This window comes from Vidua macroura, chromosome 4 (genome assembly GCF_024509145.1).
Source record: "Vidua macroura isolate BioBank_ID:100142 chromosome 4, ASM2450914v1, whole genome shotgun sequence".
Classification (NCBI taxonomy): domain Eukaryota; kingdom Metazoa; phylum Chordata; class Aves; order Passeriformes; family Viduidae; genus Vidua; species Vidua macroura.
In genome coordinates this window covers 42,972,937-42,984,864 of record NC_071574.1, presented here as the reverse complement: position 1 = coordinate 42,984,864, position 11,928 = coordinate 42,972,937, and the positions used below count along the sequence as shown (strand labels likewise).

The window sequence follows — 11,928 nt, the reverse complement described above, 5'->3', positions numbered from 1 at the left end:
TCCCTCTCGCCGCCGACTGCATCGGCGAAGGCAGGGAGGGGGTGGTGCTGCCGTGAGCGGGGTCCGAGGGGGACGGACAGAGTGCGAAAGAAGACGGAGAGAGAGGGAGGGAAAGAGGGAGGGAGGAAGGCGGGGGAAGGAGAGAGGGAGGGAAGGAGTCGGCGATCCGGCGCAGCGTCTCCACTCACTCTCTCTGCTGCTGTAACTCTTCAACTCTGCCCGTTCTTTGCCTGGACATGTCTTAAGAAAGTTGGATCTCTCCCTCCCTCTTGCCTTTCTTCTTCTTCTTCTTATTATTATTATTATTTTTCTTTTTTTCTTCTTCTTCTCCAACTCCCCGTGTATTTTTCCTTCCCCCCTCGTTCAAGTTTCAAGCAGCGGATGGGTCGGAGCCGACATGCCGTGCTGTGGCGGCGGGGCCGGGCGCCGCGCTGGCTGCGCGCCGGGGCCGCGCTGAGCGCCAGGGCCACCGCGGGGTTCACGCTCTAGAGGCGTGTGGGCACCGGAGCATTACTCGTGCTTTCTCCAGAGGACAAAAAAAAAAAAAAAAAAAAAAAAAAAAGCGGGAGGAGGAAGCGTGCGGACATGAACTGAGCTGGAGCGGACTTTGTGAGAAGAGTGCCGAGTCCAGCTGGTCTGGTGAGTTCTTTGTTTAATGAGTTTATTATCAGCAGGGTGCTGAGAGGGATGATTCCCTGGAGAGTTCTAGTGCTCTAATTTGTTGCGTTACTGAAAACAGTAGGATCTTCGATTCAACCCGTGTTTTTTAACTGTGTAGAGTGTGTATGTTTATGTATATATCAATACGTGTATATATACCCGCACATCGATTCTATGCAAAGCTACGTGTACCTTGGAGCTGAAGGTATCCCAAGCTTTACCGCCCCCTTCACGGCGAGAGCAAGGCTCAAGCTTCCCGACCCGGAGCCCCGCAGCCGGAGCCGGGCTCGTCGCTACCGGCTCGGTTGTGCTCCCTTCGGAGGAGCCGGCGCTGGGAGCAGTGCCCGCCGCCCGTGCGCTGTGCCGCGGCGCCCCCTGCCCGGCCGCCGCGGAACTGCGCCGCCGCCGCCACCGCGGGGCAGCCGGGGCCGGGGCCGGGGGCTGCAGGGCCGGCCCCGGGGAGGGGGCGCGGGCGCCACGGGGCGGAGCCACCCGGCTGCGGGTTGGTGACCCTGAGAGCCAGCGCTTTCTCACGGGGTTGGTTCCGTTTGACCCGCAGCCCTGGACGCGTGAGGCTGTGGTTGAAGAGGGGCTCCCTCCGCCGCTGGCTGTATTTATTTATGTGGCTAATAAAAGACGTGGCGGGGCTAATGCGTAGTAAATACGCCCCCGCTGGCGGCTCCTGCCTCCAACCGGCTTCGTCGTGAATCCGCTGGGACAGGATTCCCCAGACAAACATTTGATAGTTATTAAGTGTGATCACTTATTAATGAGCGGGGAATCCTTCAAGGACTGTTTCGGAGTATTAATCTTTAATGGAGGGCTGACAGACTGCCAGATACCCCTTCAGCGTGAATCCGGCAGGGCGCTTTTCCACTTGAGGGTACGGATTGGTAGCCCATGCCCTCTCCGCGGGCTGCAGGGTGGTCGCCGCTGCGCTCACCGGTTGTATACCCGGCTCCGCACTCCCTCTCACTGCCGCTGCTTTTCTCGACGCCGGAGCAGGGCGCCACTCCTTCCAGCGGTGCCGGGGAACCGCGGGAGACGCCAGTCACTTTTGGTCTCTGCTGAGACCTCCCTCCTCCGCCCGGCCGTTAAGCGGCGGCTCGCCCAGCCCAGCCGAGGTGGGGAGGCGTGAGCCCAAGCCCGCCGGCGCGGTCCAGGGGCGGCAGCCCGGCCGCCTGTGGGAAGGGCAGCGGTCGCCGAGGCGCTGCGGTCGCCGCCGGGCGCTCCTGGGTACCAGCGGTGCGGGCGGGCACCACGGGACTCGTCCCGGCCGCCCGCTATTCCTCGGACAGCAGAGGACCGCGTCTTCCCGCGGGCTCTGACGGTCTCCCTTGCCATCCCCGTAAGACACCCCTGGCAGCAGCTTTCCAAAGTTTCTGAGTAGCCTTTCTGGGGGAGAACTTCACCGTACGCGAAATCGCCCGCGTCCCTGGACCGGCACCCGATTCCCTGCCGCTCCCGTCGTGCAGGAACGGGGCGAGCGCGGCGCAGGTGAGCGGTTCGCCCTCCCCCCGCTGTTCTGTTCCGCGTTTCGTCCTTCCACGGCGGGGCCGGGCAGGGGTGCGAGGGCTGCCGCCGCTCCAGCCGAGCGCCGCAGAAACGAGTTCCGGAGGGGCGGCCGTCCAGCGCCGCGGAGGAATCCGGCGGCGGGGGGCGCCGCGGCCCGCAGGGGGCGGAGAGGCACCGGCGAGGCGCGCTGGTGGCCGGGGAAGAAAGGGGGAGCAGCGCGGCAGGCACCGTGCGGGGCTGGCCCCGGCCCGCGCCCTCGCCCCGCAGGCAGCGAGCCGCAGAGGTGAGCGCTGGGCCAACTGGAAAGTTGGGAGAAGTTTTGGCGATGGGGGAGGGCGGCGGGCGGCGCGGACCCCTTGGGAAGTTGAGGCTCCGATGCGAGGCCGGGACGGCGGCGAGGCTACCCGGAGGCGCTGGGCGAGCGGCCGCCTCGTGCTGCGGTCCCCGGTGGGACGGGCTGCGAGCAGCGCCGGCCCCCTCCCCTGTTCCCCGCCGCGCCGGGGTGGCCGCCGCGCGTCGCGGGCCCTGGCGCCCCGTTCCCCCCGCGGCTGGCGGCGGCCGGCCGGGCTGTAGCCGGGGCCGCACTCCCCGGAGAGCTAGCAGGACTTTAGCGGGCAGGTTCCGCTTAAGTTGGGCAGAGAAAGAGTTGGCGGTGGCGCTTTTCCCTGAGGCAAGGTGTCTGAGTGCGTCTGATGGGCCATTGCAACTTCATTCCCGGGTGAGCCGGCAGGGGCGGTTCGCGGCGGGTGAGAAGTACCTTAGGATGAATTTCTTCCTTTGTTCGCACTTCCACACCGCGTTCCTCGTTGCGTTCCTCGCCGGATTGCTCCGAAAGGTAAAGGGCAGTGCCTGCCAGGACTCGACGTTTGGCAGCAGCTCCCCGGAAGAGCCCGACTGGACTCAACAATCGGCTTCTGCTGCTTCTTTTATTCTTCTTTAGGACAGTTGAAGCAGAACAAAGTTATGTTTGAAAGATGCACTTTTTAATCTCTCGTCAGTAAGTGACGCCGTGTTTTACCGCTGTTAGTATCCCCCTGCTGAAAACTTTTTTTTTTCGGAAAAGCATTAGTAAGTTTAAAGAAATGCTGCCTTCTAGCAGCAGGTTTTTCTGCGGTTTAAATACTTGCATACAAGTTGTTCCTAGGGAGTGGCATAGGAAATACTACCTGTGTTCTTTTACCACCTCTGCTGTCTCTCTGTAAAAGCAAAGAACGTTGTATAATAGATGTGTGTATTTCCTATCTGCTTTTCTAACTGTGTGGAAGTAATTCAGCTATTCAGTGAGTAAATATCGTACTTGCATGCTGTAAACTATTTTTAAAGTTTTTGTTTTATTTTATTTTAAATCCCAAAATCTCGTTTAGGAGACTGAAGGGTGAGCCTTAGAAGTCATCCCAGAAAAAGGATGGTCTGTTTTTTTAATTAAGCATGTTAAAGAACTTTGTATAGCTAAGTTAACTCTACTCTCAGTTCAAGTAAACAAGTGTAAAATGGCTTTAATTCTCGAAGATTTTTTTTTTTAACTGAATTCAAAATCAGTAGAACTATTTTTGTTATCACAAATTTTTGGGTGCCATGCTAAATTTCGAAAAAATGGTTTTTCATAGAGATTGGAGGTTTGCTTTTCTTTGCACAGCTGATGAGTTCATATTAGATACACCAGTAAGTAACTGCCTACAGATAAACAGTCGAAATTCTCCATGTGAATCTTAGTTTCATTCTGGTTTCAAAAACTTTGTTGCTGTTGGAATATAGCTACTACATTTTCCTTTTAACAGCTAGTATTTCGAAAATATAAATCAAAGTATCTCATGAGATTAACTCATGATGTGGGGAATACAAACATAAAACTTACTGGACTTTAGTCACAAGTTGAAACTGTTATGTTAATCTCTGTGACAATGTACATTTTTTGAATAACTCACCAGCTTTACTAAAGTAACACTACCATACCCTCTCATCATGTGTTAATTTTCTGAATACCAAAACAGACACCTTCCTCCTCCTCTGAAAAGCAAAAGACACTGTTAATTTGTTTGATTGGAAAGTTAAACGTGTTCAAACATCTAAACCTGATATTTCTTTTTTTCCCATTAGACTACATGAATAATTGCTTTTAAACAATTGGAAGGGTAGGTGTAACCACAATTAGTGCAGCTTGCAAAGTCACACAATCTCTCATAGACTGCTACACTAGAAATCCTGTCATGACTTTAGTTTCACAGTGCATTTCTGTCAGATAGCATCATTTGGGTGTGCTGATCAAAACTGACCTTTAAGGTAAATAGTTAATATTTTGCTTGGTAGGTAGGTTATTCTGGACTTAACTGGTAGAACTTGCATGTAGAAAAAGAATAGCAATGAGACTAAGACTAACTTGGGTATGTTGCTTGATTTAGGTCCTTTTCCTGCCTGTGACTTCTATTGGTGGGGGAATAAATATCTCAGTGTATGTTCCCCATAGATACATTATGTATCTATGTATGCTAAATTGGTTCAATGTATGTATCATAAGCAAGATAAACTTAGTTTAGTTTTTTTTTTTTTTTTTGCTTGCTTTACATTGAAATTGTTCTTTACTAAAGTTATGTATTTTATGCTTAAAACTCTCAAATCTTAAACTATAGACTTTGAAATCTAAATACTGTGAACTTCCTGTCCTGCTAGGAGAAACAGTCTATTTTGTGACTGCTATCTTATCCAGTCATCTTAATTTGTAAGTTATCAATATGAGCTCTGCTAGCTCCAAAATTATGCTTAGACCTTTTAATGTGAAGATAGTTAATATTTCTAAGTTGCATTAATATTTTTTCCATGTACAAATTACGTTAATGTTTTGATGCATTAATAGTTTTGATAATGTTCTAATTAAGTAGTAAAACTGTCTAACATTTCCTAGTGCGGAATTTGCATCTAAATAAAAATGACCTGAATATGCATATAAATAAAAATTATCTGAATAATAATTTCCAAATAGGAAATCGAAGTTTGTTTGGAAGTAGCTTTTCATAATAGTACAGTGTGCACTTCTTATGAATTTAGGGCTATGATACTTTGTTAAGCAAACGGTTGCCTTGTGTATTGAACATGGATACAGAAACTCCTAAACTGGTCATATTCCAAAGATAATAAAAATTTAAGAATTCAAAGTATAGCCTTTGGCTAAAATGTTTCTGAAATTCAGTCATTTTGGCAGGCTGTAATGAGCCATCTGAGTTTATATCTAACACATTATCACTTTATCTTAATGCTTTCATACTTTCTCTTAGTAGTTAATGGTCTTTATGACTGCAACTGCTTAATACTTTAGGTATTTTCCAAGAATATACTATGCTGATTTTTGTGTTATCCGAGTCAATGTTTTTTAGTTTCTAGTAGCTATGTAAATTATGACAAGATGGAAATAGTGTTTTTTAAAAGAAATTGCTAACTTGTTTTTATCTGCTGTGGTTAACTGTTCAGTTGAGAGTTCAGTTCTTATTTGTAACTCAGCAAGTCGTAGGGGTTACTGCTGGGGGGTAAATTCTCTTACTGGTGGTTCTGTTATTGTTTGTAATAGGGCAGTGAGATAGGTGCTACAGTATCAGAAGTAAAGCTGGGTTTTGGACTTCAGTATAAATTAAAAATAATAATAATAAAAAAATCCTAGTGTAACTGAGGGAGAAAGCAAGGAAGTATATGATCAGATCAACACAAAATTTGATCATTGAGTAGTAGATCATTGGTAATAGATGGCTTCCAGAATTCCAGCAAGATGGAGGAAAAGCTGGATTTGTTGATTGCTTAAAAATGATGTTTTAAGCAATCTTCTTAACATTGCCTTTTAGGCCAGTCTGGTGGCATTTTAAAATTTTCAGAGTTTTGGAATTAACTGATATCACTATTTGTTGCAAAGATTTGGTTGTAAGAGTTTGTTTGTTTTGTTGGTTGGTTTTAAGCAGATATTTGTTAACTTGGCAGTATGCTGGGACGCAAAGCCCTGGAGACCTAAGTGCCTCTCTATTCCCAGGACATATCATAGCCTGGGAAGGAAAGTAGATAGGGGAGGAATAATATTGTGTAGCCATTGAAATGGTGACTGTTTCAACCTCACTCATTTGCCCTCCCAACGTTTTCTTCAGTCAGTGTTAAGACCTTCTAAGTATTGGTTCCAGCTAGTGACTAACTTCAAAGAGCTTTAATACTTTTTATTATTTGCTTATTCACTTTTTGTTTGCTATGTTTATAGTTTTAATTGTGCAACTTTAATGCTAGATTTGGAAGACAGACACACTTTTTTTTTCTCCTTCCAAAAGGATATTCCTTTTCATTACTGCTCTACAGCAGTGTGAATCTGAGTCTTAAATTCCTGTCAAAGTCATTGACTTAGTAATATCTGTGGCTGAATTCCTTCTGAGGTTTTGAAGTGAACTGTTGACACAAGTAGATTAATTTGCTCTGATGTTTGCTAGTGGGCAGAGTCAGTCCATGGAATGTCAGCTAGTGTGATCTTTCATATATCTACCTGAGCAGGTAGGAAGTAGGGAAGGGAAAAATTAATGTAAGAGAAAACATGAGTGGAGAAAGGAGACAACATGTGATATTATTTTAGAGAAGGTGAACAGAACTAGTGTGAAGATAGGCACTTAGAGACTGACATCCAAAGAATAGGATGAGGGCAAACTAGGGCTAAAATGTGGGGAGAAAAAGGTCAGGAACAATAAAAGAATGACATAGTGAGTAATTGATTTGTATAGCAGATTGGCCAGGGAAGAAAACTGAGGAGAGGTAAGGGAAAAAATTTATGGCTAAATAGAGAAAGAAGAAAGAAATGAATGTGTACTACTTAATCAAAGTAATCAAGAAAATGTTAGATTGCTTTCTACTTGCTGGAAAGATGTTTTGCCCCCAGGATCTTGTTGAAAGCTTGGGCTTGTTGAGGGAGCCTTCTGAAGCTTTGATTTGTTATACTGTGAGACTTGAAGGAGTAAAGACAACTGCTGTAAACCCAGATGAAGAAGGTGGTCCCAGATGTCTTGTTCCTGAGGTTCCTGCCTTTCTTCCTACTGCAATCTGGCCTAGATTTAGGTAGCAAAAATGTTATACTGACTTCAAAGGGCAAATCCAGTGAAGGTGTGCCTCTATGACTGTCTTGCTGTTCAGGCTCTTTCTCTGTCATTTCTGGAGTGTATTGGAGAAACCCAACTAAAATGTTCCTCCAGTAATTTTGATAGATTCTTGTTCTTATAGCTCTTGATACTAATTTGTTTCAGATCTGTTCTGAGAGGGGAATAAAGGAATACATCTTATTTTTATGGGCTTTACACCTTAGTGGTGCTTGATTTTTTTTTTTTTTTTTTTTTTTTTTTTTTTTTTTTAATGATAAGCACTACTCTTACAAGGGTAGTCAGAGCTGGAGGGAATACAATACAGAATTATTCTCTGTTACAATATTTATCATTCTTGGGACAGGTGCACATTGGATACTGTAAAGAATTGATGGTAATATCAAGCTAACTCTTGCAGTTTACTTCCACATAATTGTACATCAATCATTTTACAATCTAAATGAAATGAGGGAGGAGAATTTTTTACTAGACATCATTGTCATGTATGAAGCAGAGAACTGGAGTGAATGTTCACTACTCCTTATTAGTTCAGACGTAGTTTGTTTGCTCATAGCAGACAACATTGACATATTTCTTCTAGCATGTTGCTTCATGGGAGTGTTCATTTGAACTTAACTCTGTGTTCCTCTCGTGTTGCGTTAGTAATTCCTAGACTTTTGATGTAATGGTTTCTTGGCTTTTTGTAGGAGTTTTTAATTTATCTGTGTTTCTATTACTGCAAATAATTTTGACACTTTCTTCAAGAAAATGATATAGTCTAAATGTGTAACCTATAATTTTCTTTCAAGTATGAATTCTGAACTAAGCATTAATATTTATTTGATAAACATTTATTTGAACAATCATAAACCTTACTGCATCTCTTTCTTGTTTCAGGGTTTCTTTGTAATTGCTGCCATGGGAAGATACTTGACTATGCTGTTGCTGCTGATGCTGCTGGTGCAGCATTTTGGAAACTGTGAAGGAAATCAAAGGCCACATCATACTCCATCAATGCAATTTACACAAGTACAGTATAATGCCACTGTATATGAGAATTCTGCAGCCAAGACTTATGTTGGGCATCCAGTGAAAATGGGCATTTACATTACAAATCCACTGTGGGACTTAAGATACAAAATTATTTCTGGTGACAGTGAGAACTTGTTCAAAGCTGAAGAGTATGTTCTTGGAAACTTTTGCTTTTTGAGAATACGGACCAAGGGAGGAAACACAGCTATCCTTAACAGAGAGGTGAAGGACCATTATATGCTGACTGTTAAAGCAGTTGAAAAAAATACAAACGCTGAAACACGCACGAAGGTCAGGATACAGGTTCTGGATACAAATGACTTGCGGCCTTTGTTTTCTCCAACGTCTTACAGCGTTTCTTTGCCTGAAAACACAGCAATAAGGACCAGCATAGCAAGAGTCAGTGCGACAGATGCAGATATAGGAACAAATGGAGAGTTCTACTATAGCTTTAAAGAAAGAACAGATGTGTTTGCTATACATCCAACTAGTGGAGTGGTAGTTCTAACTGGTAGACTTGACTACTTGGATACTAAGCGTTATGAGATGGAAATTCTTGCAGTGGACCGTGGGCTGAAGCTGTATGGTAGCAGTGGCATAAGCAGTATGGCAAAACTAACGGTTTATGTAGAGCAAGCAAATGAACATGCCCCTGTTATTACAGCTGTTCCATTGACTCCATCAGAATCAGACACAGATCCAACGTATGCAATAGTAACCATAGAGGATAGTGACCAGGGTTCGAATGGGGAAATAGCATCATTAAATATTGTTGCAGGAGATGCGCTTCAACAGTTCAAAACAGTGAGGTCTGTTCCAGGCGGCAAAGAATACAGAATAAAAGCCATAGGTCCCATTGACTGGGAGAGTCACCCTTTTGGATACAACCTTACCCTTCAAGCTAAAGACAAAGGGAATCCCCCACAATTTTCTTCAGTAAAAGTTGTTCATGTGACCTCCCCACAATTTAAGTCTGGTCCTGTCAGATTTGAAAAAGAGATATATAGAGCTGAAATAAGTGAATTTGCTCCTCCAAACACACCTGTGATAATGGTGAAAGCTGTGCCTAGTTACCCACATTTAAAATATGTATTTAAAAGCACACCAGGAAAAGTAAAATTCAATTTAAACACTCACACTGGTCTTATTACCACGTTAGAACCCATAAAAGCACAATATGCATCCCATTTTGAACTTGAAGTTGTGACAAGTGACAGAAGAGCTTCTGCAAAAGTATTAATTAAGGTACTAGGCATGAATAGCAATCCTCCTGAATTTACTCAGACATCCTATAAAGCCTCCTTTGATGAAAATGTGCCAATAGGTACAAGTGTAATGAGAGTGAGTGCAAAAGACCCTGATGAAGGGGAGAATGGTTATGTGACCTATAGCATTGCAAACCTAAATCCTTTGCCATTTGTGATTAACCATTTCAGTGGGATTATTAGTACCTCAGAAGACTTGGATTATGAATTGATGCCAAGGGTTTACAATTTAAGGATTCGAGCCTCTGATTGGGGTATACCATATCGCCGAGAAGTTGAAGTTCCTGTTACTATTATTTTAAATAACTTGAATGACAATATACCTCTGTTTGAGAAAATAAATTGTGAGGGAATAATCCCCAGGGATCTTGGTGTTGGAGAACAAATAACAACTGTATCTGCTATTGATGCTGATGAGCTCCAGTTGGTGAGATACCAAATTGAATCTGGAAATGAACTGGATTTATTTAGCCTAAACCCAAATTCTGGTGTACTTTCTCTCAAACAGTCACTAATAGATGGCCTAGGTGCTAAAATGTCTTTTTACAGTTTGAAAATTACAGCTACAGATGGAGAGAACTTTGCAAAACCACTGTATATCAACATAACTGTAGCTAGTAGTCGCAAACCAGTCAGCTTGCAATGTGAAGAAACTGGTGTTGCCAAAATGCTCGCAGAGAAACTCTTACAAGCAAATAAGTTGCACAATCGCGGAGAAGTTGAGGATGCTTTCTTTGATACTCACTCTGTGAATCTGCATGCACCTCAGTTTATAAGTACTCTCCCCAGCAGCATTGAGATAAAAGAAGACCAACCTGTGGGCTCCAGCATAATATCTGTGAATGCTGCTGATCTTGATACTGGCTTCAATGGAAAGCTAGTGTATGTTATTTCTGCAGGTAATGAAGACAGTAGTTTCATTGTTGATATGGAAGGTGGAGTGCTGAAAATTCTATCTCCCCTTGACCGAGAACTAAGAGATAAATATACCCTCAATATTACTGTCTATGATCTTGGAATACCACAGAAGTCTGCCTGGACCCTTTTAGATATAAAGATTTTGGATGCTAATGACAACCCACCGGAGTTCCTTCAAGACAGCTATTTTGTTGAAGTAAGTGAAAACAAAGAGCCCAACAGTGAAATAATTCAAATTGGAGCTACTGATAAGGATTTGGGGGCTAATGGAGAAGTGAAATACTCCCTTCTTACAGATACAGACAAGTTTACTATTAATCCTGTGACAGGAGTTGTGAAAGTTGTAGGGGTCCTGGATCGGGAGGAACAGCATGTTTATTTTTTGAAAATTGAGGCTAGGGACCAACCTGCTGAAGAACCTCAATTATTTTCAACAGTTATTTTGAAAGTGGCTGTAGAAGATGTTAATGACAATCCTCCCAAGTTTATTCCTCCAAATTATCATGTGAAAATTCGAGAAGATCTTCCTGAGGGAGCTATTATTACATGGCTGGAAGCCCATGATCCTGATTTAGGTCAGTCAAGTCAAGTACGGTACAGTCTTTTGGACAGTGGAGACGGCACCTTTGACGTTGACAAAATAAGTGGAGCAATACGTATTGTACAAAGACTGGATTATGAAAAGAAACAACTTTATAACTTGACCGTGCGAGCCAAGGACAAAGGAAAACCCATTTCATTGTCCTCTACGTGTTACGTTGAGGTTGAGATAGTTGATGTGAATGAAAACTTGCACCCCCCACGGTTCTCCGTATTTGCAGATAAAGGCTTCATAAAAGAAGACGCTCCTGTTGGCTCCTCAGTAATGACAGTATCTGCTTATGATGAAGATGCAGGACGAGATGGGGAGATCAGATATTCCATCAGAGATGGATCGGGTATAGGAGTTTTTCGAATAGATGAAGAAAAAGGTAAGGTGGCTTTCTGTTATTTTTATATACTAAACAAAATCAAATGCCAGGAAAGAGAAGAGAAGCAGCATTGTCACAGTTGATAAAGGTGTTCTTGTTTGGACTACAAGATGTCACCAACAATGTGTATAGTTGTGTCTGCTACTTAAGTGAAATTATTTTTATATATTTGATGAGTAATTTCTCTCTAATATTCCCACGTCCATCCAGACTACCTAAAGCCATGCTTAAGTCTTAAAATCTATGCCACCTAGAAGAAGTAAGAATACTCTTGATATAAAATGGAGGTCTGTCTCATGTGAGCACACACTCTCTGTCTTGTGGACAGTGGGACTGTTATACTTTTTAGTCTTAAATGACATTTTCTTTCGCCCCTTTTACTAGAGGTGTGCATGGGTATGATATTGCCATAGTGCTGGTTTAGTTAGTTACTTTCAGAGTTTGCAGGTGCCCATCTAGAAATCAGTAGGCAGTGCCGTC

General features: G+C 43.9%; 1 protein-coding gene across 1 annotated transcript in view; it reads left to right on the top strand.

The window, feature by feature from the left end:
- The first annotated feature begins 631 nt into the window (after window positions 1–631).
- FAT1 (FAT atypical cadherin 1) overlaps window positions 632–11,928 on the top strand; it is a 104,244-nt gene continuing 92,947 nt past the window's right edge. The window contains exons 1-2 of the mRNA XM_053975606.1: window positions 632–639; window positions 8,160–11,448. Of these exons, the coding sequence (XP_053831581.1) occupies window positions 8,181–11,448 (3,268 nt within the window). The 5' untranslated portion in view covers window positions 632–639; window positions 8,160–8,180. The remainder of the gene's footprint in view (window positions 640–8,159; window positions 11,449–11,928) is intronic.